At 40.3% G+C, this 26,067-nt stretch overlaps 1 protein-coding gene across 3 annotated transcripts in view; it reads right to left on the reverse strand.

The window, feature by feature from the left end:
• The window catches only part of LOC139669771 (sodium- and chloride-dependent GABA transporter 3), a 96,568-nt gene extending 85,781 nt beyond the window's left edge, over positions 1-10,787 (reverse strand). The window contains exons 1-5 of one of the 3 annotated variants that reach the window (XM_071550485.1): positions 10,434-10,787; positions 8,925-9,155; positions 5,936-6,070; positions 5,644-5,784; positions 4,144-4,234 (exon numbers count right to left, since the gene is read on the reverse strand). In XM_071550485.1, coding sequence (XP_071406586.1) covers positions 4,144-4,234; positions 5,644-5,784; positions 5,936-6,070; positions 8,925-9,144 — 587 coding nt within the window. In that variant the 5' untranslated portion in view covers positions 9,145-9,155; positions 10,434-10,787. Of the gene's footprint in view, positions 1-4,139; positions 4,235-5,643; positions 5,785-5,935; positions 6,071-8,924; positions 9,156-9,450; positions 9,846-10,433 lie in introns of those variants that run through there. The other 2 variants (XM_071550486.1, XM_071550487.1) reach the window with 2 other exon arrangements.
• Between the last annotated feature and the right edge of the window lie 15,280 nt (positions 10,788-26,067).

Below are 26,067 nucleotides of genomic sequence, written 5' to 3' on the forward strand. Positions count from 1 at the left end.
AATGGAGCAGAGTACCCTCTCCTTTCTATTCTGTTTCCTGAGCTATAAATACAGTCTCACCTAATGCCACAGCTCTCTTTCTTTAGACTGCTTTACTATACCAAAAATTAACAACCCTGTAGCTGCCACAATTAACTGTTAAAAGTTTGGACACAGAAAAATTCCAGGTGCTGTACCTTGAAACTATGATTGTTACTTTTTCTTGGAAAAATCCTTAACCAAGTTATGCCATTAGGATGAAGTAAACAGCATAAGGGGAAGTCTGAATGCTGGAACCAGGATGAAATGAAAAGGGAAGTTCCAGACTCTTGCCTGTCCTTTGGAACACAGCAACAGGGAGTTTGGAGAAGTGAATTTTTATCAATTTAGCTGCTTACCTTGAAAAGCTGACCATGCAGATGGAATATGAGATTTCTCAAAGCTATGGTTTGCAAGGCCCTTTTAATCAGGGTAAGAAATCCTTAAATCTCCCAATTTTTCCCAGTTGTCAACACATACCAGAGGTCAGTGGCAATTCTGCTCACTCAAACTGAGCCTTAGAAACATCATCCTTGTCAATGTTTTGAGTAGGAAAACAAGAAAAGAGTGTCCAAACTCCCAGATTTTGCAGACTTTTCCTACTGGTCCTCCAGAAGGATCAGACAAGTAGATCCCAATTACAGGCTCATAAAGATATTTCAACTCCTGGGTCACCCAGCTGTCAAAGCAGGGAGAGAATGCTGAATTATCAGAGGCAGAGAGACTACACCTGCTAAAGTTCTAAGCATCCTCTCTCAGCCCTGAGGAAGGGAAGCTGTTGATCGGCAGGCCAGGAAAGCTTCACAGGACTGCAAAACATGCCCTCAGTCATCACTGCTTGACTTGAGCAATAACTCTTAGGAGTAACCAAGGCCACAGAAGCTACAAAAGCTCCAAATATTTCAGCAGAAAGGCTGAAGGCTTTGTTTACAATCCTCAGCCCCTCTGAGCACTTGGATTTGCTTCCAGGCACAAGCAAATAGGGGCTGAGTCCTACAGGTTAGAGGATAGAAAAGACCCAGTAGCATTAGTTAAGACAAAAGACTCCTTTTCAAAGCCAGAAATAAAGACACTCTTTTGGGTCTGGTTTTTGCACAGACAAAGCCAAATGCAGCTTGTTCCCCTCTGTAATGTTAACAGTGTGTGATACACCTGTGCATCCCTCAGTATCAGTAACTCTCACAGAGAGCACTGGGCTTCAAAGCCACACACAGCACTGCCCAAACAGGCACTGCGGAATTACTGGCCCTTCCCCAAGCATTTTACTCGTTAGGTTGGGTTTAATTAAAAAAAACCTGAAGATACTGTAACCACTCTAGGAGACTGTGGTGATGTGCAATGGTTCTCAAAGGAAAACTGTAACATCAGCCTGACAGTTTACAAAGGCAGCATTGAGTTCTATGCGTAAACGAGCTCCCAATCCAGTAAGTAAATAGGATCACTATTCACAATAATTACCACTCTAATCCACAGATTAACACAAGATTGGACGGTAAAAGACAAAAAAAAAACCACCAAAACCAAACACCACCATAAAAATACCCAAAACCCCACAAATTTTTTTCCCCACAGCTGTCCCCTCATACAATAAATTGACTTTATATGGCCACAACTTAGAGGAATTTCAACTGCAGATGCTCTGGGCAGGCTCCACCAGCAACTTTCCTCTTGCTATTTGTTTCAACAAGTCTTGCAATAAATTAAGGGCTCCCAACACTAGAATTTAAAGTCATAAAGCAACATCACAGGAACAAGATCTCTGGCTAAGTGAAATAACATTGCTGGTAACACTTATCTACAGACAAAGATTTTCTGGACAAATTAACCAGTCTAGTTTACTTTGTATTATCTACTCAGTGATCTGCACTGCACATCTATACATAAAAAACCTCCACTGTGCACTTATATTTGACACTTCATAAGCAGAACTAACTGCAATCTTCTCTTAATTCCAATTAGCTATTTTAATGTAAAATCAGTCCTGATAATTAATAAAGCTCATTCTGCCAGTTCTAAACTAGTGTGTAATGTCTATTTTAAATGCAACATCATACCTACTTAAAGGCAACAAGGCAAATAAATTTTCTCAGCAGGAAGGAACTACATTTATCTTCTAAGTGTGAAAAACCAGGAAACTGCAGCTTTGCTTGGAGAGAGTAAGTAGATAAGTTTAATATCTTAAGCTATTTTAGCCAGAAAACTGTTAGTATTACCAAAAGTTTGTCTATTGCACAATAAAGTTCCAAATAAATGATAAATTATTTTGTTGACCTTCTCTTTTTCATTTTATTTTAAAAGTGTGCAAGTGTGTATTTTCAACTTATCATACACAACTGCAAACCAAATTAGAGAAAAGGCTAAAGCTGATTATCCCTTCCAGTTTCATAATTCATTCCTAACTTAGCCAAAAGCAGGTAGGCAAATATGCCCCCAGTTTGAAGGATTTAAACCCCACTGTAGTTTGCATCCATGTTTAGCTACAGAATCATGTTCAGCTTTACTTTTAGAGGACTCTGGGCAGAGACATGCTTAAAATGTATTTGTATCTGCATCAAAATAAACTGACATAAGAGTTCAGGCAATCCAAAGATAAGCACTGACATAAAACCCCACAAAACCTTAAAAACATGAGGAGATAAAACTTACTCTGTACCCTCCAAATAATTCAATTAAATATTGCCTGCTTCTCTGGATAACTGGAGTTACCATCAGGGGCTGAGTGGTGAATATTTTTGAATAAGCAAAAAAATACAGCAGGTAAATCAGGTTAGTACTAGAGAAAATACTTGGCTCATTTACTCTTATTAAAGGAAATCTTAATTCAAGTTATCCTAAAGTTATCTAGTTATCCTAAAATATAAAATATTTTTGGTAAAATGATGAAGTCATAGAAATAAAAAATGCCACCTGAGAAACTTGTTTATTCTGAAACATTATCTGGGAAGTGGGCAGAATTGATATACTTCAATTTAATACATTAAGTGGTTCAGATTTTTTTGAAGTCTTGACAGAAAATAAAGTTACAATTTTACTCAGAGAGTGTATCTGTCTCTCATATTGTTCAGGTTTAATTTAGTTAGGGTTTTTAATTTTATTTTTAATTAAAACAGTATTATTTACTGAAGCAAAAACTAGTGCCCAAGAAGGCTAAATTAACTGATTCAGCAAGACAAAGGGTTTCAGAGAGAGACAATAGCACATGCTAATATTCAAGGAAATTGTGTCAGAGTACAGTTCCCCCCTCAAGAACAGTCTTAATTCATGATTCCTTCAAAGTGTAGCTGTTGCTGTCCTGAGCATTAAACACAGCTCTAATCATACAGCCTCAGAATAAGGCTCTGTCTTAATAAAATTAGTGGGTCCTCAAGAAATTCTTGTAACTGTGTAACACATGTTAAATGGTGCGATCATTAAAAGTAACATTCCATTTCTCTGACTTTCTTAACACACACTGTGCCCTACAAGAAACAAATATGGGACTGCACTGATTAAATATTCACAGTGGGGAAAAACATGCCACCACAAAAGCAGACCATACTTTGCAAAGATATAATTTTCTTCTGAAGTCTAACTAGAAATCAGAATCCAGGAGACACGAGAGAGTTAAACTCTCCCATTATTCCAACTGAATAACTAACACTTTCATAGTGCTTTAAAATGTAATGAGATAGAGAAACCAGAGTATTAGCCGAGACAAGGATGAAGATGCAACTCTCCAACTCTTAAGGGAAGAAACATTTGGAAAAGGAAAGAACCAAAGAAATATTTTAAATCATCTTCTTTCTTTCACCTCTGCCTCCTCATTAGTATGGGTTTGAGGCTCTTTCCTGCAGCAGCAGGAGCCAAGCTCCCAAGCAAGTGGCACACTTTGTTCTATGTTCTTTCAGGATATGGAATTCCTTTCCTTGTAGAAAAGAAGAGTTAAAAAAAAACACCCAACAAACCCCTCTAAAAAAAAAAGTTAAAAACTCTCATCCTGACTCTCTTGGCTGTATAAGAACATTTCCAGCTGAACACACATCACTAAGTGCTACAGGGTTACAAGGTATCTAATCATGTGTAAATGATCAAATTATTGGAAGATAATGAATAGTCCAATCAAATATAAAATTTACATGCACTTACTCCCAGAATTCCATCACTGGAGAGGTGGCATTTTGTAAGGAGACTTGACTGCAGTTGCTCATATTAAGTTTTTGAAATTCCACACAGTTTTCTATAAAAGAACAAAAAAAGAGTTTGCTGTATTGACATACAAGTACATTTCTTCCTGTTCATGCATGAGGTGAAGCCACCATTCCACAATACATTTCTGTTTGTGGTTAAAGGATTGCTGGGTGCACTCAATGCACCAGCTGCTACTTCTGCAACACTGTTTTGGTCACCAGCTCACAGGCCTAGCCCAGGAAAACATCCATGAGGACTCTCCTGTAGCACTTCCCAAAGCCACAGTTCAGTGGCAAGGGCCAATAAAACCCCTCAGGCAGAAAGATATGTTGACAAACTGAGGCAATTGATTGGCAATTCCAACCTACTCCAAGTGCTGGTTGAGTGGCTTATGGGAACAAATGGCTCATGGAGCATGGCCAGCAACAAGCTTGCACTTTGCCCTAATATGGCAAGAGAGGAGCTCCTCTGGCTTTTCATTATTATCATCATCTCTAATACTGAGAAAGGAAGCCAAGCAGCTCAGCAGTGCTGGATGTGAACAGCCATCAGCACTGGCCCAGCTCCTCTGCAGGGCTGCCAACACTGATAACAGAGCCTGCCACATCCACTGGGCCCAAGACTAGTTCTCTAACACAAACTGTAAGACTTCAGGCAGCTTTAGGTGCACTCATTATAACGACCATTTAATAAAAAACATGAAAGACAGTATAACTGGTACATGATTTGAAATCACACAGCAACAGAAGGAATAAATACAAAAACTTCAGGAACGTGGAAATAAGGGCACTGGTATGAAATCCTTCCCTGCGGTGTTTGGGATCTACAAATGCAATAAGCAGAGAATTACACACAAAAATATCAATGAGAGGAGACAGATGAAGAGCCCCATACTGCACACTCCCACAAATACAAACCTCATCGTTCATGCAGGAGGCTACTTTGCATGTAGTAAGGATTATTTATGCAACTACATTTCCAGAAGTAGCTTGATGAACATTATCCCTCAACATCTGGCATTTAAAAGAGCAAACCCAAAGATCCACATTTAATATTTTCCTCTCCATTCAAATTCCTCCTGATTTCATTAGAGTGAAAGAGTAAGATTGCAACCTGTCATCAGGTCATTCTCTACAGCAGAATTCACTCACTGTATTCAGGAAGAATAGGTATGATTGCAAATAAGAGTCTTGGGATTTAGCCAGAATATCTTATAGAATTAACAAAATCCAAAATCATCATCTTCTGACATATTCTACAAGAACAAATGCTTATACAATGACTAAACCAAAAATGTGTAAGTTTTCATTCCAGATTTCTTTTCTCATGGTGTACTGTGATGTGATTGGCCCACTTGCACTGACTTTTCTACAACAATAGTTTTGTTCATGACATTTTAATATATTAATCAATTATTTAGAAGGTTTTGCACAATGATAATCTCTACTGAGATCATACCTGTATTCCATTCATGCCCACAGGTAGCCCAGGGAAGCTCTGTAGTAAAGCAGTTAAACAAATAGAAGATAGCCCATGCTAAGATGATGATATAATATACATTTAGGTGTGCCTCTATAACCTGGGTAGCATAGCCAATGCCTAGAGAGAAAAAAAAATTAGTAAGACACAAGAGAAAACTTCCACTACTGCTGCTTACGTTTCATATATATCTTAACTTCAATACAATTTATTTTGTTTTACTTGAAGTTCAATGCAGTCTTTTGCAGTAGAACACAGAACTGTTTGTTACCTTCAAACAGAGGGCAAACTTTCCTCCAGCAAGTAATGCCTCCTTCACTAGTAAACTGTCCCAGGGCTGTCTCCAGGAAAAATACTGGTATTCCACAGCAAATAAAAAAGACCACATATGGGATGAGGAAAGCACCTACAAGGGAATATTGAAGGGGTGTTGGTTATAATGGATACAGTTCCTGACAGCAGAGTGAGAACTTTCCTAGTAAAGGAAGGAGCACTCTCAGGCATCAAGGTGACAGTGCAGGAAGCGTTTACTCCTGGCCCCAAATATCAAAAGTTAATCTATAAGCCAATATCTTGGACTAAAAAGACCAGATCAAAGTTCCTCAGCATAGACTAAAGTCTGCTTATGTGTCTCTTGAACACAGAAAAGATCACAGCCTCGCTCAGCCACAAAGTTCTGCTCGGATCATCCACATGTCAGTCTACACTATCTTCTCTTCCTTGCTTTTTCAGGAAAGTAGGAATGAAGAAATTAAATCCAAAAAGTCCTTAGTATATTATTTCTATAAGCCTGATGATAAGGATCATGGAAGAGGAACAGACTTTAGAAACACTTAGAAGAACAAGAAAGCAGGATTTGGCCTTATCAGCGAGAAATATTAATGTGAAATTCTAGGGAAAGAACAAAGCATCAATACCTTTGTTAGATGCTGACAGCAAACTCCAGGATAGCTAATCAAGCACAGCAAAACTCAAACACAACACACCCACAACCTGCACGAACTGCTGTGCTTTAGTCACCTTAATTAGAAAGTTAAGGCAACTAAAAACAGCTGCTTTGAGTTACAGTTCCTTTCTTCAGAGCCAGCACAGCACCAGAGATCTCTTCCCTCAGCCAGACAGTTTTCCCATAGGAGAATCTCATCTGCCTCTCAAGCAATCCATGAGGATTTCACAGAGTGGAATCCTTACAGCTAAAACATGATTTTTCTGTATAATTTACTGTGCATATGGTTTGACCAAGATCCATATAGGCCAGGTGAAGTGTTGGCCAGTATCAAACCCAGCTCACAATCACAGTGAGTTTAACATGGCAACTTGTTGAAATCCAAAGTATTTGCTTTGACTGTTTTTCCAACACTGTCCTACCACAGGTATACATCATGAAAATCAGAAGATATCAGGTTTCCTAGTTTGCAAAAAGTTAATATTCCAAGAAATGTCTAATTCTGAGCATACAAAGAAATTAATTTTCCTAAAACCCTGAACTAAATATCCACAGTAACAATGTAAAATAATAGAAGCTGACACCTACACTGCCTGTTGTGACTCAAAGTACCAGAGAGAGGTCAGACCTCTCTCATGTTCCACACTACAGCTTCTAGGTTTGATCTGGAGCTAGCAAGTTACTTCACAACTAGTTCCTATATTTTACCATTGTCTTCCCTTACCTCACTCTAAGTTTGATGCATCAGATGTAAACTCTGAAAAGAAATTTCTGCTCTAATTCCACCTGTGCACTGCAGACAGCTACAAAGCCACAGGTCATACACCAAGCACTGAATAAAACTGGTCAATGGCAAATTCCTCTGGTACCAGGACCTGACCAATTAAATCACACACTAAATATGTTGCTAAAGAAGAGTGGTGATTAAATATGGTATTTAATACACACCCTTTCATCAAATAACCTAAACCCATGATTAGAATTCTTTCTACCTAATGCTATAGCCTTAAAAATTATAGCATCACATTTTGACAAGGCAGCACACACATACAAATGGGCATGGAAAAATGGCTGTATGAACAAGAAAATTACACACCAAGAATACATTTCTATTTTAAACTCTGCCAAAAGTTCTCTGGGAACACTTTGACAATCAACAAGAAAGTGTTCTGTACATCATATCCAGCATATTAATATTTATGTACTAACAGCAGTATTTGGTAGCATCATTCTGTAAAGAGGGGAACTCTTGTCTTAGTTTTCCCAAAGTAAAGATAAGTAGGGAAAGGTACTACAAACAAACATCTTCCACAGCAGTATTAGCCTTAGAGAAACAGCAGACAAAACAGGCCAAAACCATTCCTGATTTCAGACAAGAAGGGACAAAGAAAAGAAATCTGGCACAGCAAACCCATCAAAAACCAGATCTTTGCATATCAGCCACTGAACATGTCATTTTTCTCCCAGCCTAAGTGGCTACACTAACACTGCCCTAAGTGGGGAGAATGTTAAACCCAGTCCACAGAATTCTAAACTAAGTTTCTAATTTACTTTCTTTTCTGCATTGCTTCACAAGTCACAGCTGGTGTATTTATTCTCTACTGTCACATATCATACACTGTGATACTTAACTATAACCAATACATGCCAAGTGTTAAACTTCTGTAGAATTTGTCTGCTCTTTTCCCTCTCCAATAACATTCATATTTTAAATTTATTAGGATTTACTCTCTTCTTTGAGCAGCCATCAGTTTTAACATCTTCCCCTACCTTATAGTAGGAATTGAGGAAGCACAGAGGAAAGAAAAGGTACAAAAGAGTTAACAAAAATTTCCACATGACCAAGAAAAAGAATTTCATCTTTGTAGCATTATCAGAAAAAAATATTCATCTTCTCCAAAGTGTTTGGTTTGAAAAATAAACTGTTACATTCATTCCTGTGTCAGCCAAACTTAATTAAGTATGCTTGGGTCTGTACTCCCATGCAGAAGAAACCACAGATCATACTACTATAAGAGAACACTGGCTTCTTCTACACTAAAAATCTCACTGAAAATATTACTCAGTTTACCAACGTAAAAGCAACTTGTAAAAGTAACCCACACAGTACTTGGAGAGAAGGAAAGAGAAATACGATTATTTTTTCTAAGCTGTCAGATGTTTTATGCTTCCCTAACTGCATGTATGCTGAAATCCTGAGCACACATCTCTTCCTAGCACAAAAAAAAAAAAAAAAAATCACTGCAAAGCATTGTTAATTGTTTATTTCCAAGGTTTATGGTGAGCAGTAAATCAACATATGATGCCAGCTTACCTCCTCCATTCTTGTAGCAAAGGTATGGGAATCTCCATACATTTCCCAACCCAATAATCTCCCCGGCCACAGAAAGCACAAATTCAACTTTATTGTTCCAGTGACCTCTTTCATGAACTTTCTTATCGTTGCTGTGGACGAGATTGGTACTTGAGGCTTCTGGGTCCAAAGCATCTTCTGGCTTGCCATTAATTATAGGAATAGTCTTTTCAGCTGTCATGACTTTTCAGCCTAGAGGAGAACAAAAAGAAAACACACAGATGTTTTAAGACACTTGCTAGTACTAATCTTCAATGACTAAAATCCCTCAGCATGTCATTGGCTTGTTATTACCCACGTAAATTTGCAGGTGCAAGTGAAGGAAGCTGGAAAAGTTGTAAAGCAGGAAAATAGGAAAAGATGAAAAAAAGAGAAGCCTATGTACAAGAGGAGTAGATTTCCAAGTTGAGATAGGTAGCTTAGTAGCAGATAGTGAAGCCTTTCAAAAATCCCTCCCCAGGCAAGGATGCCAGCTTGACCAACCTACCAGAGGACAGAGATGATCTGCACCTTGCAGGCACACAGCTGAGAGCAGAGGCAGGCGGGGATGTGGAGGAGGGCGCCTGAACGGGTCTGGCCTGCCTGGAGGAGCGCAGCAGCTCCCGGGCTGCTCCCGCGGGCTCCGGCTGCGGCTCCGGGCGGATGGCCGCGGGCAGCCACTCTACTCCGGGAGGCACGGGCAGGGCGGCACAGGCGGCCGGGGGAAGGCGGGCAGAGGGCGGACAGCGTTAGGATGCCGAGGGAAGCTCTCCCTTCCCGGCCCGGCCCGGCCCGCGCGCTGCAGCCGGAATTTGCAAATGCTCAGCCTTCCCCGGAGCGATGGTATAACACCCGCCTCCCCCCTCCGCCCACCCCAGGCTGTCCCGTCGGCTCCCCCCTCCTCCTCTTCCTCCTCCTCCTCCTCCACCAGCACCACCGAGCATCACCACCCGAGCATCCCCAGCCTCCGCCCGCCCGCCCCGCGGAGAACAGCCAGGGCCGAGCTCCCGGCGTTTCACAGCCCTGCGGGCGGTGCCCAGCCCTGCTCCGCGCCGGGGCTGACCCGTACGCTGAGCGGGTTGCGGTGCCGAGCCCGCCCCGCACCTGCACAACCCACCCCGCACCTGCGGAGTCCGCCCGGGGCGGCCCCCGCGGCCCGCAGGGATGGGCTCGGGGAGTCCGGCACAGGTTAAAAAAAGAACCCTCCGAAAACAGATGACACCAACTTCAGCTGGAAGGAGTGGGGGGGTTGAAGGACAGACGGGATGGAAAAGAAATGTAAGAGGAACATTTGGAAAGTGTGGAGACAATGTGGGCGCTTTCGAGTTAGCCTGGCAAAATGCAGAAGCAGCCCGTGTGGGCATTTCTAACCGGGGCTGGGCTTAAAATTCAAGCTAAATGAGTCTAAGGGAGAAGCAAGAATAGGAGAGAAATAGTACAAATGGGTTTGTTTCAGATTGAATATAATATCTCAAATAGAGGATTTTTTACCTGTTAAACTCTGCCCACCCTTTTATTTTTGCTGTAGTCCTGTCATTTCCAGCCCATGTTTATCAGCCCAAACTGAATATTGCTTCCATTCTTCATCTCCACAGTTTCTCCTTGGCAAATGGCAGGACCCAGGTCAGACTCTAGGTTCAAATTTTCCCTTGAATCCACACTCAGCTGCAGGTATGGTCACCAGGTTTTGTTCTGCAACTCCAGGAGATGCACTTCGGAACACAGTCTCCTAAATCCAGGACTCCAATTGGGAATGTTGGAAAATGCTGTCCCAGAGACAGCCTGCTCTTCCACAGGAATTCTCTCCCTCTTCCCCTCCAGCTCCATGGACTTTTCACACTGCTGTGAAATCTGTTACCAGTGCTTATGGAAGACAATGGAAAGATGCCCATGGGTAGATTTTATATTAACTTGAGCTGGCATAACCTAGACTTGTAATCATACCCTGACGTGCAGCCTCACTGTGTTTATACACTGAAGATCCTACTGGTTTAAGATTTTAGAATTTACTTTTAAATTATACATGTCAGAAGAGTGGACGCTGGGGCCTCACCCTGCGTTCTCTATATCACACAAACACTTGCACCTAACAGGTGAGGGATGAGGCTCTTTCATGTCTTCTCAATACCAACATGTACAGCACCAGTCAAAGCTATATTGTGAAATGAAAAACTGCCAGAGTTCATAAAACTGCAGAATTCTGATTGTTTTTATAAAGCATCCTTCCCAGAGATGTTATTAGCAGTGCTGGACTTGATTTTGGGTGGTCTTTTTGTGGTTTGTCTTTGTTTGTTTTGAATGCAGCTGGTATTCATCAGCTGAGGATGGAATAGATCAATTTTTCCCAACCTGGCTTTGCACAAACCAAACTCATCTTCGAGGGTTTTTTTGTTGTTTTATCCCCTCCCCCCCCCCCCCCCTCCAGTTTTCAGCAGGGATCAAAACAGGCACTGTTTTTCTGTATTCCAGCCAGGCCTAGCAGGCTCAACAGGAGACACTTAAACATCAAAGCTGAGACTCAATTCTCATTTCATTCCTCAGTGTAATTCTAAAAATAGAGGCAAGCTAAAGGACAGTAAATATTTGACTGATGATTCAATACAGGGGAGAGACCACTCTTCTCCAAATAGACTAATGATACCAAATTGAAGGGTCCTACTGCAAAGGACACTCTAAAGCCAGATGAAACAGGTGTTTAATCAGTGCTGATTTGGTCAGCATTTGAAAAGTTTAATTCCTGGTGTCAAGCATTTTATCCACTGCTGTTTTCTTGCATAATTCCAATTCAGTCTCCTATCAGTTGAAGTGTTTATAGAATTAATTGCTAGCTGCTAATCTTTGTGAACACTTCAATGAAGTGCAGCACCTTATTTACAGCAGAAAACATCACAAATTTTAGAATGGGCTGATAACCCTGTTTTTTTATTCTAGTGGAGTCTTCTCTATAGCAATGAAAAAAATTCTCTGATGATGATGATGACAGGCTATGTCTCAGTGCACTCACTAACCTGTGTATCTCATGCTCCTCATCATGAATTCATGCCTGCTTTTCCAGCCTTTCGGGAGACCAGCATGTGACCTGCAATCAGAGCTCAGCTCAGTGATGGGATGACAACAACCTTGGAGCTGTAAGACAGGAGACCAATAGCTACCAATATCAGAAGGTTGTTTCTAGTGAAAACAATAACTACCTAAAACATTACTACATATCTTGTAGAAGGACCAGCAGTATCACACGTCTACTATTCTAGTTATGTCCAAGTAGATTCCTTCTGCCCTGTCTGCTCCTGATAATGGAACATCAGCTCTGCAGAAGAGAGTGTTGTCTCCAGCACACTCACCACAAGTTTTCTGTCCACTTCTTTCTGGCCCCACATTAAAATGATGTGCCCTAACAAAGCAATTCTAGTTCTGCTTTGTTCAGGTTTGTCTGCACAGTCCAAAGGAACCCTTTACAACTCTGTGCAGAAAGTACAGGGGTGGGAGTGGAAATCAGATGTTTCTGCTCACCAAGGGATGGTGCTGTGAAGTACCAAATGTTCTCAGGCTGTATTTATTTAGATTTATAAAGTGAAATTAATAAAGTTAAGGTATTTATATCTAAAGTAACTTGAGAAAACAATGTCCCCTCCAAAAAGAGCCACATTCCTACAAGATTCTGCCAGGATGTTAAAATACATGGCCTAGATGTACATATATATTCCCAAAGGAATATTCATTCTATCCAAGCCTCTTTGGTTACTGCCAGAGCTCATATTAATTTATTATCTTCTGGGATTTCTACCTGGCCCATACTTTGAAGACACAAATAAACAGTATTGAAATACCAACACAGGTAATAGAGAGGTCAAAGTAATGTTCACCAAGTGTTTAATGTGTGCAAAAATCATGTGATACAGCTTTGAAAATTAAAAAACTTGGGCTTGGCTCCATTTCTTCTCCTTATAGTAACTCTGTGATTTTCTGTGTTTTTTCTGCAATACAGAACCCTGTGTCAGTATAATTGATAGGAGGAAGGAACAACAGTCCTCTCTAGATTTAAAAATTTCAGTTTAGATTTGATATAAGCAAAATCTGCACAAGCCTTTATATAAAGATTTTACAAAGTCAAACTCTTCGTGGGTAAATAGCTACACAAAAGCAAAGAAATGCAATAAGAATTTCATTAGTGATAGCAATCAGACACAATATTTTGGATCAAAAGCCTCAAATCACAAAGCAATTTGTGAACAAGTAAGATGCCTTTAGCTATTCTATTACAGAGTGGACTTCAGTCAAAGAGCAATAAGCTTCTGATTTGTGCCTAATCAGTTTTCTGGAATGGGAAAAAAGATTTATTTATTGCAGATAACTTTAAGTAAAGCAACAACTGATTGTTGGTCTTCTGTTTAAAGAGGCTTAACTGCTGTTATTGTAGATATCTCTCTATCCATTTTATTGCCCATGCCTCACAATGGTTGAGATGCTGAATTTAGAGCTGAAGAGAGCAGCAAAAACACTTTTTCATCTATTGATGTTGCCCTTTGGGGGCCTTTCTCTTGTCCTTTGCTGTCAGTCTGAGATCCATATTTCCTTTGTTATATACAATTTATCTTTCAGTATCTTGAGCTTCCTAAACATGAGTTTTACAAAGAGCCAGCACATGGAGAGAACCTCCAGTAGTGAGGGTTAGCAGTCACCTGTGCAACTGAACCAAGACCCTGGAAGCACCTATCCATATAAATGACAGCACCTGAGGAATGATGTTTTAATGTTACTTACAAGTAAGGCCAAACAAAAAAGTACCAACTAGACACTTCAGAAGAACTAGATACACACCACCACAACTGCCTTCCCACTAACAGTGTCATTCAATCATCTTTGCAGATCAGAAACTGAATTTGCAGTCTTCATGCAGATATATATATATCATCAGCATGTCTAACTCGTAGTTACTGAGGTGCTACAACCTGGAAAAGGAGTGAACTCCGAGGAGAGTTTGTGCTCAGACCCCCTGGGCATGTTCTCAACTCTATTAAGATTTCAGAATTTGTACTATTAAAGGTACTCAGTGCATTATGTCAGAAGATAATTCAGATTATAGATGCTCTCTGCAGGCACCTAAAGTTCTCTATCTTATCCTAGTTATTGTATGAGAAAGCAGGGGCATGAATTCCTTTGTGCTCTGTATGCTCCAGCTTAATGTGGGGACACTGTAAGGATTTACAGAGTTTAAAGTATTTAACAAATCCACACTTCATGTGGAAGAGAATGAACCTGACAGGAAGAAATATACCCCACAACCCCCAGGTAGTGCTCCAGGGCCCTTCTTTTGTACAAAGAGCCCACCTTTGTATTAATCCTGGAATTTCACACAACCTAACTTGGCTTTCAGGCTTTAGGCTGCGTTTATAGCACAGTAATTAAAAAAAATAATAATTCCAGTTTACAGATGAAGCTAATCATCAATAGCTAAAGTAAATAAGCATGTAAATGTAAATATATTGCAATTCTATGCCTTGAGGACAATTAATTTCTCCTGTTCTGATTCAGCAGCTCGATATGATCACCTATGGGCAGTGTTCAACCTTGAGGGTGCAGTGCAGGGGCCAATCACCCCTCCCAAACACGGTGACCTGTGCAATACTCACGGTCAGTGAGGGGTGGCAGCAACACTGCACACTCTGCCAAATGTCACCTTAAAACACATTGGAATGAACAACAGCAAGTTACCATAAGAAGTGCAGTCCTAAGATGGGAATGAGGGAGTGGTTTGGTTCAGTTTTAGACCTGAAATAGGGGGAACCCTCCAAAACACAGGTCAACCCACAAGGAAGATGATTTACTTTTCCCACCTCAATGCAAAATAATAAGAAATACATATTACCTCCCTCCCCCCCCCCCAGAATTCAACTCAATCACATGTTTTATTTTTGGCATGTCTTTGAACGAGTGCAACATCAATATATTCCTTCAAACTTAAAAGAGAGGCCCCACATTTTCAGAATATTTCCTTTATTGAAGTCTTTTTGGCGGAAGCTGAATGTCAGTAAAGTAATTGCCTGAATAATATTGATCAGCTCTTATCAAACACACCCTCTCATATCCAATATTGATAGTTTAGCGCTGTCAGCATTTAAGCACTGCAAGGACAGTTTAAGTAGTATGTGTTAAGCTCCCTAAAGCAGCCCTAGCATGTTCACACAGACACTGAGCTACTGCAACTGCTCTACCACATAAATTACATATGACAACTTGGACTAACTCAGCAAACAATCCTTTCTTGAGCTGTCTGCTGGCACATTGCTAATTAACAATTAATTGCCTTCAACAAGATTCCTGCAGAGCAGATGATGTGATACTGCAGATGTTTTCAGCCAAGTTATGTTTCTGTACAGTGTTGAAGAGTATCCAAAGATGGTTTTTTTTACTGCTTTGCTTTTTGTCATTGTATTTTAATCAGAAATATATTCCTTTTGCTATTGTGTTTAAATATGTTGCATTATCTTAGTAGTGGAGAAACTCCTGTTACTAATTTCTTTACAGGTGTGAATCACCATCTGTTAGTTGACCTCAAGCCAATACCTGTAGCTTTAGAACCTGAAATTGGGTAAAGATGGAACTTCACTGGTAGACCAGGAAAACAAATTGTTGTAAAACTCCACCTCGCTATGCCCAGCAAAAGCAACATCTCAGTGTCCCAAGAGCCAAATAAAGAATCCTCTCACATTTTAAGACATTCACTTACTAAGAAGTACAGCCCTGTGCCAGTCCTGGTGCGTGGACTTCTTTGTCCTTCATAGCTAAAAGGGGCCTAAGGATAAAGTTTTCAGGAGCTGCATTTCCAAGGTGGCCTTTTCTGCTGAAGAGAGACAGAATATGGCACTTTATTAGTCGTTTGCTGTTTGAGAGGGGTTCGTGCACCTCAGCCATTAAAGTAGCTGAGATTAAGGACATATGGCTCTGTATGTGTAAGTGCTTTTATCTTTCCAGAAGTCCTGACAATTTCCTTAATTCTTTACTAACATTACATGTAGAATAAAAGGCTGTAATAAAAGCAGTAGAAAGGTTTCAAATAGGCAATGTTTTCTTCTGAGATTTGTTTTTATAAGAAGCAGTAAGGGTTTGGAGCGGGTAGCTCTTAGTGGAACTAATCTCAGGCCCTTGTTACTAATGATAAGAAAGCATTACATTTCAGATGCTTGTGTTAAATGGATTTCCAGTTCTAAGTTGATTTCTATTTTAAGTCTGTTTAAGCTTATTAAGAGTTTACCAGTTTAGCCCTGGGTTTTACAAAAGCCTTGAATGAGGAACAGAGCACAGAGTCTCTCGTCTGCAGCTGAGCTCCTGGAGACAGAGGGACAACTTTACCTGCCTTCAATAAAGACAAAAGGTAGAGATGCAATACCTGTTTTTATGCAGATAGAGATTCCAAGGCAGCTCTTTTCTACTGTGCTGTTTGTACACTCAAAGAAATCACAATTTCAGTTCATTTGCTGTATGGCCAACAAATCTGCAAGTCAGGCTGCACCTATTAAACACGGATTTGGGGGACTATACCACAAAACTGTTACCATAGACTGGAACGCACGCTGGGTTTGTGCACTGACCATTACTGCAGGACTATGAGTTTGATTAACCCATGGAAGGGAGTGACATCCTGCAGCAAGACACAGATTGCTACATGAGAGTGAATCATAGAATCACAGAGTTGGGAGGGACCCACCAGGACCCTCCAGTCCAACCCCTGGCCCTGCAGAGACATCCCAACAATCCCAACCTGTCCCTGGGAGTGCTGTAAGCTCTGGCAGCCTTGGGGCTGTGCCCATTGCCCTGGGGAGCCTGTTCAGTGCCCACCACCCTTGGGGGAAGATCCTTTCCCTGAGATCCACCCCAAACCTGCCTGACACATCTCCGTCACTGTATACTCTGTTCATCCTATGCACTCTCGTGTATACATAATTCTTTTAACCCAGTGGCTCTCCATGATTTCTCGAGTTGTTTCAGTGCTCCTTTGCTAACAGCATCCTGAAGTTCTAAATCCCCTTTTATATTTGCAAATCAGAATCCTGGCCAGACACAGAAAACAACCCATCTATGAGTCCATTTGATTAAAACAAAATTTGGCTGCTGCCTAATGGCTCGCTCAGGAAGTGTTTGGGTTGCATTAAAATGAAGAGGCCAAAGAAAGTTCCTGAGCTGCATTCAAAATCTGATGTTAAAGGTCAAAATACCATTAAAGTGAATGGCACCTCATCTGTATAATGGCCTCAGGAATTCCTTTTACCACCTTCAAAATTTACTTCACCCTCAGCTGGAGCAGATATAAATTACAGTTTCCTATTAACACAAAGGGGAAATTTGAGAGAAGTTATCTGAAGAAACTGTAGTGTAAAATGCAACAAACTTAACACACACTCAAGTTCTGTTATTAATATTATTTTTTCCATAAATAGCTTAATCTTAATGAAAATTGTTGCTTTACAAGATGTTACTCTAACAGAGGTGATGTTACCAGCTCTTGTCAGGTGCACTAAAATATCTGAAAATCTGTCCAAATTTACAATTTCCGTTCTACAGAAATCAACTTATTCTAATTCTTGACTGCAAGTTAATTCACACTCTGCATTTACAGCTATGAAGAAAGTAAAATAATTCACAGTACTAAACATCCCTTCCCAAATTTCACAAAAAATAGAAAGTATTTAAACTTTCTGTGTTCCTTGTTCTAATTTATATCTTTTAGAAGTAAAAAAATAAACAAAAAGTGTCGCATTAGCATGTAATCTGTTTACAGTTAGTTTCTCTACAATGCCTTCTTATATTTTCAGTCCAAGATTATCCTAAAATTCCTTTTCCCAAATGATTCCTCATCAGTTGTTCCTCAGCCTGTCATACCACCCCTCCAACCCCTTTCTAGCAAAGCCTTACTCACATGGAAAGGACTTCCCTACAGTTAATAGCAAAAGGAGAATATAATACTAATTGCTTTATTTCAGGATTTGGGCTGGGGGTGTGTTTAAAAAGGACCTCCTGATAAAATTCCCTTTCAGTAACACTATTAGTCTTAAATTTCTCACTGAGGCATCCCCAAAGTGTGCAAAAATTAGTGCCTGAAAACTCCGTCCCAGTTCTGAATATGACACTGAAAATTAAACAGCAGTAGTAGGGCAGAGGTGCCATTTAAAGAATAACCCCCAAACTGCAGTTTCCTGTAGTTCCTATTGACATAAGAAATCAAGCCATATGTTTCCCAAGATTTACTACAGCAATACATCAAAACATTTGCATACCTAAAGCTCTGGTGACAAATTAAGGTCAATTTTTCTTCTTTCTTGAATATTTTATCCATTTTCCACAAAGCTTTTGGATTTTTTTTAAGCAATAACTTCCAAGACTTTTCAGTTCATTGTTTTCAGCTAACCAGTTTGAAGTAAACAGCTTTCTCAGGCTGCATTGCCCTGTCAGCATTTTATCTTCATGTCAATTGATGCTTCAAATTGCCTCTCATGACACAATTTTTATTATAATTATATTATATATATTATAATTACCTGAATGTAACCAGACACAGCTTTTCCATTAATTGACTGAAATGTGTCTCAGGGCCTCAAGTAGTTCCATATTATTTTACCCCATTATTTTTATTTCTTGTTTAAAATATTTATTACTTAATGCATTATTTAATATTCATGTATTGCTTAACATTAAAATAAATTTACTTATAAATATAATCCATAAATATTTTATATGCTGTTTTAACTCTAGCATTATAATTTTGGCATTAATTGTTCAAGTTAATTTCAAGATTAAGGACAAAATACATTTTGTATATAACTTCACATATTAAAAAGAAAGATATTCACATCTTGCCAAATGGTTTGTATATGTTAGACTACCAAGATTAGGAAACAGCTGATATCTGCTCAAAACCTGGTCCTTTTCCATGGAAAACCAGCACTTCCCTTTGTCAGATGGATAATCCAGTTGGTGTTGTAAACAAGCCAAAGCCAAAACCTGGAGAAATTCAATGAAAGCTTGGATTTCAATTTTGCATTTCAATTTTTGCAAGTTCCTTCTCTTGAGATTACTTTAAAGTATATTCACAAATACAAAAAAACCCCAAATAAACAAACAATAAACTGCTACACTTTGTGAGCACGGGTGAAGATGAAGAGGTGGAAGTTCTACATCTAGACATGGTTAATTCTGGAACTCATGGCTTAAAGTTCCTTGCCCATAGCAGGGAGTTGAAACAAGGTGATCTTTAAGGTCCCTTCCAACCCAAACCATTCTGAGATCCTGTGAAAATGGGCCCCCAATTTACATGGTCCTTTTTCATTAGTATTGATTGATTTACAATAATATGTTCCCAGTGAGGCTCTGTGTCTGCACCACTTTCTAAATGTTATGGGTAACTGTTTATATTTTATATATTTTAACTGTTTTTGACAGTTTTCTACACTGTCCCACACTGTTTCTAGAGGTGCTTTCCAAAGATTGCAAACATGCTATAAATAGCAAAAATTTCCTGTTGAGGAATGGCCTTGCTATGTTTTTTTTTAATCATTACCTTGGGAGCACTTTGTCTAATTGCTGCAAGGAATGATTCATAGAGCTGAAGAAAATCTTGGCAGTTAAAAAAGAAACTGAGCCAAACTTGGCCATTTTCATTACCAGCCATGATCTAATAAACTTCCAAGGGAATCTGTGCAGACAGAACATTCTGTGTCACAAACAGGCTCACCTCAGTGGCAGAAGCTGAGTTTTCACATCAGTGTTTGGGTGCTATGAGACATCAACTTTAGACTAATTTAAAAATTTCACCTAGATGGAAAACAAATATAGGAACAGAATTCTTACTTCATCAAGGACAAGGTGCAAGACTGATTAATGAGAGAGGTGGCAGCAAGGAGAAAAACTCCCATGGGACTGAACCAGAAGTAACTCAATGTTATTTCCCTGTTACCTTTTAAAAAGGATCTGCTTAAATCTCTCACTGACTTCAGGAACAGCTCAGAAATTATTTTCTGACTGTTCTCTCAAAGGGTTGAGAGCTATGAATTATAGCTAAATCTTCATTGCATAACTTATCTTCAAAAAAAGAAAAGCCTCCTATTGTCAAATCGCCCCGTGTTGGCAGAAGAGAAAGATATGTTTGTTTTCAAGTGTGTGATCTGCAGCAGTGAATTAAATTAACAGCTGGAAAACCAGGTCATATTGCTCCCGTTTCCTTGAAAACTGCTTGCTGCAACACTCAGGTATCACAGACTGATGAGGGCTTAGAAATTACTCTGTACATGCTGCTATTTGAACACTGGTCCAGTGATGGACTGTTGTAAGGAGCAGCCTTTTTCCACCCCTCCTGCACTTGAGTGGGCACTCTATTACCTGGAAAATGGGTTTCTCAGCAGGAGGGGCACAACAAAATGGGCCCTTGGCTCAGCAGCCCAGTGTTGTCAGAGCTGAATATCTGCCTGGAACAGCGCTTGATATTGCTTAAAATAAGTTCAGTAACTGTTTCACCTTTTCCACTTCCTAGGAAGATAAAAGTACCAATGCAAACCAAGACCACCTGGGATGGCACTCCCTCCGCTTATAAACAGAGTCGTGTGTAGTGGGGATGCCCAGCCCGCCCCGCTCGCTGCCCGGAGGGCTCAGCCCTGCAATGCACCCAGCGCTCAGGCATTGACATTCCCGGGCCAGGGGCACTGCCCAGGGGGCTCAGCCCTGCACTGCACCCAGGGAACAGGCATTAACATTCCCGGACCAGGGGCACTGCCCAGGGGGCTCAGCCCTGCACTGCACCCAGCCCTCAGGCATTAACATTCCCGGACCAGGGGCACTGCCCGGAGGGCTCAGCCCTGCACTGCACCCAGCGCTCAGGCATTAACATTCCCGGACCAGGGGCACTGCCCGGAGGGTTCAGCCCTGCACTGCACCCAGCCCTCAGGCATTAACATTCCCGGACCAGGGGCACTGCCCGGAGGGCTCAGCCCTGCACTGCACCCAGCGCTCAGGCATTAACATTCCCGGACCAGGGGCACTGCCCAGAGGGCACTGCACTCAGCGCACAGGCATTGACATTCCCAGCCCAGGGGCACTGGCCGGATGGCACAGCCCTGCACTGCACCCAGTGCACAGGCATTAACATTCCCGGACCAGGATTGTTGCCCGGAGGGCACAGCCAGCGCACAGTCATTAACATTCCCAGTCCAGGGGCACTGCCCGGAGCGCACAGGCATTAAATTCCCAGCCCAGAGTCGCTATCCGGAGCGCACAGCCCTGCCCTGCATCCAGCGCACAGGCATTAACATTCCCAGTCCAGGGGCACTGCCCGGAGGGCACAGCCCTGCCCTGCACCCAGGGCACAGGCATTAACATTCCCAGCCCAGGGGGACTGTCCAGGGGGCTCAGCCCTGCACTGCACCCAGGAAACAGGCATTAACATTCCCGGACCAGGGGCACTGCCCGGAGCGCACAGCCCTGCATTGCACTCAGCGAACACGCATTAACATTCCCAGCCCAGGGACACTGCCGCGGCAATGTTGTGTGTGCTCAGCACAGCCTCTTTGCCCAAGCATTCCCACTGCCCATGGAATTCCCAAGCCCACAAGTTGCCTCTGTGTTTGTCACTTTTACAAGGAAAAAAATTACTGGAAAAAAGCAATAATGCTGCTTATGCTCCAATAATGCACAGAGTGAACTGAGCAACTACAGACCCATGAACCCCATTAATTAGAATGCAATAATGTCAGATTTGCCAGTGCTTTATGTTCATAACAAAATAATTCTGCACATTTTCAGATCCAATTACATAACTGATATGTGAAGAAAAAAATTAAAAAGAAATTACTTCCACTCCTACTGCTTTCTTGAATTATTTTCCAAGGGCTATTCATGAAGACCATCATGAATTTGAAACTACTCGAGAAACCAAATTACTCTGTGGCCTTGTTGTGTATAAATCCCATCTTTCCTTTCCATGTTCACAATTATTGTTCCCCAAGATCCCACTAACTGCAGCCACAAGTCTCCAAGGCTGGAACACATTCCTACCTCCAAACATGTAAGAAATCCAAATGACAAGTCTATTAATAATTTAAAAAATGGATTTATCTTTTTACATAATGATTACCCACAGACATGAGCTGTTCTGACCCACAGACAACTATTCCTACTGTAGCCACTGTGCTAAAACAAACAGAAAATTAGTTTTTACTGGTAGAAAGTGTCCACCATTCTTATCTCATTTTGAGTTAAGAAAAAGATTATTTTTGTCCTGTAGAAAATATAAATGATTAAACATTTACACAACACCAGAAAGATTTCAAAATAACATTCTTCTGGCAAAATAAAACAAGGATTTGGATATGTGTCAGTTCAAATGACAACTGAAAGATCTTTGAGAAAAAACTAATTTGCACACAAATATTAGAGTTGCAATACACAGTTTGTATTGTGCAAATATTATTAGAAAAAAAGGAAGCATTTTTAAAAAATCTATACCACCATTGGTTTCAAATGCAATTATATAGAGAGAAACTCAGAGGAGAAGTTAGAAATTCAGATCTGGACTTTATATTCCAAAATGGCCTTGAGAAGAGGTGGCCTGGGTAAAGCTGTCACCTCCTAAAGTGCTTTCCTCTCCAATGTAAGGAAAGTTCTGCAGCAAATAACAACTATCATCTAACTGGTAAAATATTAATACAATAACAGCAAACAAAATCCTGAGAACCTGCCTACATTTAAGCTAAACAGATCCTCACTCCACTACCAGACTGTATATATAAAAATGCAAAAACTAGTTTTAAACTACCTTGAAAAGAGGAATAGACAGTAATTTGGCAACACTGCCAAAGCTGCAATTCTTGGTGGCATCCCTGGTTTCATTCCCAGGAAAATGGGCAGAGCAGGTGATCCAAGCAGCCCCACCTGGATGGTGTAAATCAGGGGTGGTGGCCTGGCCCCAGCGCAGAAAAACCCCACTCCCAGCAAAACCAGGGAGGTCACTGGAAGGGTGAAAGCAAGGGTAAAAAGATCCCCACAGTTTAATACCTAAAGGAAAACACAAAAATACCCAGGAAGGGAACCCCAAGCCCCCAAACTGCTGCAAAAACAAGCCCTCAGCACCAGCAGGCTGATGGCCAGGCAGGCTGCAGCAGTGGCTGCTGGAGGAAAAGCAACTCCTGTGTTACCAGCACCTTGGGTCACAAAGGGGAAATGCAGCAACACAAGAGCTGCTGGGGAGAAAATCAACTCCATCCCAACCAGCCTAAGTAAAAACCCAATATCTTATTCTCACAGTTGCTTCTAAGAAAACTAACATTTTGATAAGAAGAACAGAAGAATGTTTTATATCCTTAGACAATCTACAAAGCGAAGAACCATTAAGAGTTTCCTACGAGAGCTACCTAAGGGAATGGAAGTCTCTAACAAACTCGCATCCCTATTGAAAACAAAAATCTTTTCAGAGATTCATTAATTCATACCTCATACTTCTTTAAAGAAACATTTCCTCAGCCGTGACATGTTTACCTATGAATTACTGTATTATGCACCAAGTATTATATTGCTGTATATCCTTGATAAACTTCATTTGCATGCCAGAGAAATAATGGGTTTCTTCTCAGATCTTTCCACTAGTCTTAGAAAAGATTTTTATGAACACATTTTAACTGACTTAATGATATTCTGGTTTCTGGATAAACAAGTTACAGCTATTCCACCTCCAGCAGGGTAAAATATATTCTTTCAATCAGAAGAGGAAATAGCCAGAACAAGCTTGCTTCTCAACCAGAAAATTGCCAGATCAAAAATGTCAAGCAAAACCAACACTAAAAACATGATAAGTATATCAAGCATTGCTTAGAAATATCATCTGATGGAAGGATAGGGATTTATATCCCTTACTAATTGTTTACTTTACTTTCAGTTGAAGCATCTTCTTTTCATTTGCTTTGGCAAACAAAGCAAGCTCAAAGTTGTTATACAAAAAATGTTCACTCTTGTAATACAGGCAGGTCAAGTGAATATTTTATTGCTATGTTTGTGAACACCCCCATCAACCTTTCCCACCTTTTGTGGGGTTACCCAGCCTATTATGATGCAGACACAGGGGAAGAGGAAAAGAAAAATGTGGCTCTAGGCAAGAGAAAGACAGAAATCCGAACATGACAGAGTCATTTAGCTGGATCCTTCAGGAAATATTGGCTTCTTACTGCCAAAATATTCAGAAAAGAATTTTATTTCCTATAATCTTCTGGAACATGTTCGATGCTAATCCTGCTAATGCTGAGCAGGACTTGAGGGATAATTTCTTTCTAAATCCACATATTTGCAGTTATACTCACAGCCTATTTATTGTATATTTGAGTAGCTTGATGAGGTTTACAAGTAATTATTCCATGGCACAAACTGTATCAAGCTCAATTCTCCGTAGGACAATAAGGGACTATTTTTGGTCAATAAAATTCATTTGATCTGTTTGTAATTTTATTCCATGGTTTCATTTGTCTACTTACATCATAGTTACAATTATTTGGGACTACGTTGAGTTCTGTTGTAATGTAATTTTTTTACTTATTTTGCTAATAGTCTTCTGAGTTACCAGAATTTATTTTTACATGGCACAATAATTTGAAATACACAGCAATATAAGAATACACAGAGATTTGATCTGTAGCATGGTGTTATATATATGTATATATTTAAAAACCCTGAAAAATTATCAATATGTTGAAAAAGTCTGCTTGAGGAGAAATGGAATTTTCTGCCTTTTTTTTTTTTACTTTTCTAAACATGATTGAATGCAACTACAGTTCAGTGAGGATTCACAAGGTCTTGTGACTAACATGACACTGATTTTCGATGTATCTGGTGGAGAAGTTACATCAAAACAAACTGCTTAGAAAACTTTGGCTGAGGTGTTTTCAAGCCATTTGAGTTGTACAATTTGCCTGCTGAACACATCAGGAAGGAGAGGGACCATTGGCTTTCTATAATAAATACAGTCTAGATCTGCAACACATCTGTTAAACTGCAGGAGAGATTTTTAATAATTCATCTGTAATTTCACATCCCTACAGAAATATTTCTAAATGCTGTTGCTGTCAACAAAGAAAAATGTTACAGCCACCTTCATAATGTTCTTTGCAAGTTATAATTTTCCTTGCAGCTGATAAATAATGGCTGTAATAAGCAGGAGGCAATGGGAAGACAGGGAGGGATCTCTTTGCCTTTGTTTATAGCACCATTTTGACAATGATTAGAGCAAGTTAGGAAAGTATAATTTGATAAGTCAACACCCTATCACAGATAGACATTTTGGGGAGACAGGGAAGTTATGTGAGATCACCTTCAACTTCAGTCAAACAATATATCCATTGAATCTGGAATTTAGCAAGGAAAACCACCCCACCAGGGATTGATTTGGAAACCCATCACATGCCACTGGAGTGACATCAGAAAATCTGTGGGTGGAGATGCAATACCAACTGTCCTAGGACAGAACAGCCACCACAAACCCCACAAGATGTTATAACCCAAAGCCTGGTCAAGCATTGGTACAATGGAAGGAACTGGCAGCCTCCTTTCTCTCTGCCTCTTTTGAACATCTATAGGTTGCTCTAAAATATTCAGCACATTATGATTTCACCTGCAGCTTCTGCTGTGAATCTCGAATAATCCTGACCTCAATCTGAGCCTGAGTGAGCAGCTTTCTTGTTCTGTATTTTAATTGCCTCTAAAAAAAAAATTAAAAATATTTATTACCTTTCCTGACTTAGAAGGGCCTCTTCCCTCTCTGTGTTGTTTTCCTGAAACTGCTGGTGCTCCACTGTTACAACATACAACGTTCTTCAAATTTCATGAACAGAATTTTAGGCTGAATGTGAACATTTGGCTTAATTACAGTTCTCCTTGTGCTCAGGGAAGAACAGAATTGGTTTGTGGGAGCTACTCTATGGTAATAGTCAGTCTGCAGAATAACTTTCTCAGACTTAGAAATTCTTAGACTTCTTTTCCAATTTTCTCCTGCATACATATTGGAAAACTAGTTATGCCACTATACAGAGGTATTCTCATTGTCCAAGTGGTTCAGTTGCATCCTTGAGCACCAGTATCCCAAACCACACTGAGATTCTCC

Source organism: Pithys albifrons, chromosome 3 (assembly GCF_047495875.1).
Source record: "Pithys albifrons albifrons isolate INPA30051 chromosome 3, PitAlb_v1, whole genome shotgun sequence".
Lineage (NCBI taxonomy): Eukaryota > Metazoa > Chordata > Aves > Passeriformes > Thamnophilidae > Pithys > Pithys albifrons.